Source organism: Grampus griseus (genome assembly GCF_964374135.1).
Source record: "Grampus griseus genome assembly, chromosome: 7".
Taxonomy (NCBI): domain Eukaryota; kingdom Metazoa; phylum Chordata; class Mammalia; order Artiodactyla; family Delphinidae; genus Grampus; species Grampus griseus.
Genome location: NC_139001.1, coordinates 109,539,394 through 109,545,080, shown reverse-complemented (window position 1 = coordinate 109,545,080; position 5,687 = coordinate 109,539,394). Strand labels below are relative to the sequence as shown.

Genomic DNA, 5,687 nt, shown 5'->3' with positions numbered 1-5,687 from the left:
AAATTTTGAGGTTGGACAAAGGGGCAAGGCTCGACTGCTGCCTGACACCCAGTTTCGGCAACACTGGAATCCAGCCCCAGGAGACAATTATTTTCAAATCGTGCAATCCAACATACAGAAAAGTGGTTCACAACCTTAGCTGGAAAAGGAATCATCTGGAGAGCTCAAAAAAAAATGCTGATGCGTGGCTCCCACCCCCAGCCCCGCAGAGACAGACTGAGTTGATCTGAGGTTTGAGTCGTCAAGTAATTCTCATGTGAACGGAGAACCACTGGCGTAGGATTTAAACATTTTAAATAGTTTACTTCCTAGTTAATATACAGCTAGTGACAAAACATGTAGTTTTCTGGACTCCTCAGAATATTGAGCCCATACTTTCTGGCAATAAATTAAGGTAAGTAAGAAGGTCCTAAACAAAATTAAGTGCTAAACCTAAAACGAAGGAAATTTGGCAATTAGATGTGAAAAGCATCTTACATTGCATGAAGATCAGACTGTAAAGTGTAAACTATAGTTAAAAAGCAGATCATAAAATTAGGAATGAAAAAAATTAGGCCTTGTAGAAATCCATGGTTTCCATCAAATAGGGAAACCGCACGTAGAATCATGTGTCTCCCAGGAGTCCCCTAGCCCAGTTCTGCCCACGGACCTCTCACAGCGTTTACACGCACCTTACTGGGTATTTCTTACAGGACGCTTCTTGGTCCATCGCTTTCCTCATCTAATACAGAATCAATTTTCCTTTAATTTTATAAGGTACCATGTTTACAACTCCACTGAAAGAAAAAACTGAGATAAACCGTCTTAACTAAAGTACTTTTAAAAATTCCGGTGGCTAAAGTCAGTATTTATTTTAATAACTCTTATGGATCCACTCACATTGAGGAATACGGAAAAATAATTTCCAAGAGCCGAAGAGAACAAGTTTACTGTAGCTAAGCTACTACAGTCTACCACTGGATTTTTTAAAGTGACAAAACGTGGAACAGAAGTCTGAGAAAAGTAATAAGGGCAGTTAATTAAAACGGAAGAGCTAGTGTTCTTTTTCTTTTTCAACTGAGTGTAAACTAAGACCACGGTTAACGCAAAAGCAATTTATCATAAATGCTTCACAGTATGTCACCAACTCAAGGACAAAATTTAGTTCTCATAGCACTTGCTGCTGAGTATAGCACAAAACGCTGAACTTGAGGAGCTTCCGAAACAGCTCATGTCTCAGTTTTACAACTGCTGCTCAGTTTACAGATTTCGCTGGCACAGTAAAGGAGCAGCCTTTGCCCCGCGCGCTCTGGGAAAGGCGGGCGCAGTCCTTGGCATGGCGAGCGCTGGGCCCCTGGGCCGGCTCCGTGTGGTCTCCCGACGGCGCGTCCCGGGGGCGGACTCTGCGTCCTTTCCGAGGGCGCGGGCCCCAGGCCTCTCACACGGGGAGCGCCTTGGTGAGGGTGGCGCCCGGCCCCAGGCGCCGAAGCGCCATGCGCAGCGCGGTGCCCGCGCCGCGGGGCAGCAAACCCAACAGCACGGCGAGCAGCGCAGCCACCTGCGCGCAGGCGCCCAGCGCCGTGAGCAACGTGCTGCGCAGACCCAGCGCCGCGTACAGTGTAGCGCCCAGCGCGGCCACGTAGAGCAGCGCGGGCCGCGACGGCGCCTCCTCGCCGCGCAGCAGGCGTCCGCACGCCGCACCGCCTCGCAGGAGCGTGCCGCCCGCTAGCGCCAGCACCGAGCCCAGCGACCACAGCAGCGCGAACTTGCGGGCGCGCAACAGCAACACTGGGGCGTAGAGTGCGGCCAGGCCGAAGCAGAGCGCGGCCAGCAGCAGGCACACGCCGCTCGCCGCCAGCCGCTGAGCGCGCGTCACGCTCGGCATGCACGTCGGTCCCGCCGCCGTCGTCGGCTCCGCGGAGTTCCGCGCCCACGTCCAGCGCAGGCCCGCGCGGCCGAGCCACGCCCCCGCCGGCCCGGCCCCGGCCGTGGGCTCCTCTGCCTCTCCCGCGTCGAGGAGCGGCTCGGCGGCTGCCGGCCCGCCCGCTTTCCCCTGCGCCAGATACTCCTGCAGTTGGCGGTGGAGGTCCGCCATCTTGGGCGGGGTGTCCGGGAAGGGGAGGGCTGCCGCCCACTTCCGGTTTTGCTCGGTCGCCGTTGGAAGCGGCTCGGCTCCGGTCGGCTGTTGGTCGGCCTTGGCGGAAGGGGCGGGGCCTGCGGCTCCGCTCCTTCAGCTGCCTCCGCTGGACCCGGGGCTTGGGACTCTGCTGGTCCCTGTGCGTTTACCCTCCCAGACCCGGACCTTGTCCTGTGTCCGGTGTAGGCGCTATGAGGGCCTGGATAAATCATGGCAGCATTAAAAGTTAGTTGGGGGGCGTGAGTCGGTGTGGTTATAAAAGAACTTGAAGGAAACTTAACGTGTCTTGACCTTATGGATGTCAGTATCTTGTGATGCTGTGTTATAGCTTTTCAAGATGTTGCTATTGGGGGAAAATGGGGAAAGGGTTCACGGGATCTACATATTTCTTAAAACCATGCTAATCTATGTCGATGAATTCAATGTTTTTAGAAGCTCAGACTGCAGGTCTTAGGTGGTTTCTTTGGGAAAGCTACAGAGGTGAAGAAGAGTTAACCCCCCCACTCCCACCAGTTTGCTTCTTTTCTCTTCCCCGTTTCAGCAGAGGCCTGGAAATATTCTTGAGTCTTTCAGGCCCCTTATCATGTATCCTTGGCCCGCCTTGCCATGCTCCTCGCACTTCTGGGTGTTCTGAGGTAGCTCCCACAGCCCTGCTCTTTTTCAGAGCCTCCTTGAAGTTCTTCAGCCAGTGGTCACGTAGGTCACAACTTTCCGGGTCTCTGCCAGGGCTTCATCCCCCTCTGGTTTCTACCTAATTCCCATTCCCGGACGTTGGATCAAGCTGCACCTCCTGCTGTTCACTCCTATTCCGCTTAGGTGCACTTTTTCTGAGTTCTCATCTGTTCTAGTTGTGAAAGTTTATTGGTTTAAGGCAGTGCCAGCAGCTGAGGACAGGTTCTCTTCTATCTCCCTTTTCCTGGGGCCTGGAAGGCTGCTGCAAAAGCACACAAACAGATGTTGACCAGATTGACACAGTTATCAATTTGTGTACAGTAAAGCTGCCTGAAAGGCTTTGTAGATACTTTTTTTTAAAAAAATTATTTATTTATTTGGTTGTGCCGAGTCTTAGCTGCAGCAGTCGGGCTCCTTGGTTGTGGCTTGCAGGCTCCCTTGCTGGCCCCTTAGTTGTGGCATGCGAACTTTTAATTGCAGCATGTGTGTGGGATCTAGCTCCCCGACCAGGGGTTGAACCTGGGACCCCTGCATTGGGAGCGCGGAGTCTTAACCACTGCACCACCAGGGAAGTCCCCTGTAGATACTTCTTTTGTAGATGTAGAAGCCATTGGTTGAAAAACCTATTTTGCTAGACTTTATAAATGCCTGTTGTGAACGTGAACATGATGGCATGGAAGTCCTTTTGTACTGTAAAGTGCGATACAGTTAAATAATACAGCAGTCTACTCTTGTACAAGTGTTCGGCTTACTTGCCCCAGAAGTACTGGGAGTGGAAGGCAGGGCTGACCACTCTAGGCTGTTTCCGGTATCCCTGGCTTTGGAGGCACTGCAGGAGGTGAACCCAGGATATTTCCCCCGTGTCTGCCGCTTTTGGCTGTACTGGCTTCCCCTGGGCAACTCCTGCTGATAGGCTGGTAACACCCCTTTGTTCTCTCTTCTATGGAAAGGTTGATATTAATGGCTTTCTGCTGTTGTCGTCTCTGACTTTTCAGTCTTCCTGTTACCTGTGTAACCTGTTTCCCGCATTAAATTCCCCTTAATACTCTCTGTTTTCCTGGTTGGATCTTGGCAGTTACTGTTGGTCCTGAACCAAACTTGGTTCCACTTGCCCGATGTGAGCAAAGCCAATCCACTGACACTGGATTGTGGTGGAGGAAAGCGCAGCGTTTATTGCAGGGCGCCCAGCACCATGCTCAGAGGACCCGCACTCCCCAGTGGCTTTCAGGGAAGAGCTTTTAAAGACAGTGGGAGGGCGAGGGTCACAGGGTGCATGATCAGCTTGTGCACAGTTCTCTGGTTGATGGTGAGGTCAAGAGGATGATGTTTCAGGAATCTCAGTCATCAGCCTTCTGGTTCTAACAGGTCTGGGGTCTACGTGCTGGTGGTGAGCATGCAGTTAACTTCCTCCACCTAGTGGAGGTTTTAGTGTCTGCAAAACAGCTCAAGGGTATGGTTCAGGATATTGTCTACAGCCCTTGAGAAGGTAAAGGTCCTCAACTTTGTTTTATGGCTAAACTATTATTATTTTGTCTGGCTTGACCGCTTCCTTTGTTTCTTCATTTTCTCACTTTGCTCTTTGGAACTCGGGGAACACCTAGGAGGCTAAAGCTTTTCTACAAACAAGAAGTGGAGACATGGGGAGGTCTCTCCCTGGAAGGGTCCTGCTTGGTTTCAGTATGCTTTTTCAAATACATTCCAATTTGTTATCTCACGTGTGTCACCCTAAATAAAGGGGTAAACCGAGGCAAGCTTAAGTTACCAGAAATTGAACTTATTCGGGAATAGCAGAGGAATTGCATTTCGGGAAAAGCAAACTGTAGCAGCTACAAGGGAGTCTGTTGAGGTTTGGGCTGGGCTGTATTTATGAGCAAGGAGTGCCTAGAGCAGGGAGTCAAGCCAGAGTCCAAGCAGTAAGTTTGGCTTGAGGATGGGGAGAGATTTTTTTTTTTAATTGGAGTATAATTGCTTTACAATGTTGTGTTAGTTTCTGCTGTGCAGTGAAGTGAATCAGCTGTATGTATACATATCTCCCCTCCCTCTTGGACCTCCCTCCCACCCCCCATCCCACCTATCTAGGTCACCACAGCACTGAGCTGAGCTCCCTGTGCTATACAGCAGGTTCCCACTAGCTACCTGTTTTACACATGGTAGTGTATTTATGTCAAATCTAATCTCCCAATTCATCCCACCCTCCCCTTCCCCCCTCCCATGTCCACATGTCTGTTCTCTACATCTGCCTTTCTATTCCTGCCTTGCAAATAGGTTCATCTGTACCATTTTTCTAGATTCCACATATATGTGTTAATATATGATATTTGTTTTTCTCTTTCTGACTGACTTCACTCTATATGACAGACTAGGTTCATCCACATCTCTACAAATGACCCAATTTCATTTCTCTTTATGGCTGAGTAATATTCCATTGTGTATATATATGTACCACATCTTCTTTATCCATTCATCTGTTGATGGGCATTTAGGTGGCTTCCATGACCTGACTATTGTAAATAGTGCTGCAATGAACATTGGGGTGCATGTGTCTTTTTGAATTATGGTTTTCTCTGGGTATATGCCCAGTAGTGGAATTGCTGGTTCATATGGTAATTCTATTTTTAGATTTTTAAGGAACCTCCATACTGTTCTCCATAGTGTCTGTACCAATTTACATTCTCACCACCAGTGCAAGAGGGTTCCCTTTTCTCTGCACCCTCTCCAGCATTTATTATTTGTAGATTTTCTGATGATGCCCATTCTAACTGGTGTGAGGTGATACCTCATTGTAGTTTTGATTTGCATTTCTCTAATAATTAGTGTTGTTGAGCATCTTTTCATGTGCCTCTTGGCCATCTGTATGTCTTCTTTGCTGAAATGTCTATTTAGGTCTCCCGCCCATTTT

At 49.5% G+C, this 5,687-nt stretch overlaps 1 protein-coding gene across 1 annotated transcript; it reads right to left on the bottom strand.

The window, feature by feature from the left end:
• Positions 1–1,417: 1,417 nt before the first annotated feature.
• SFT2D3 (SFT2 domain containing 3) lies at positions 1,418–2,079 on the bottom strand (the record flags this gene model as incomplete). Its single annotated transcript, XM_082658821.1, has 1 exon — positions 1,418–2,079. The coding sequence occupies exon 1, from the start codon at positions 2,072–2,074 to the stop codon at positions 1,418–1,420; it is 657 nt and encodes a 218-aa protein (XP_082514947.1). The 5' UTR covers positions 2,075–2,079.
• Positions 2,080–5,687: the final 3,608 nt, after the last annotated feature.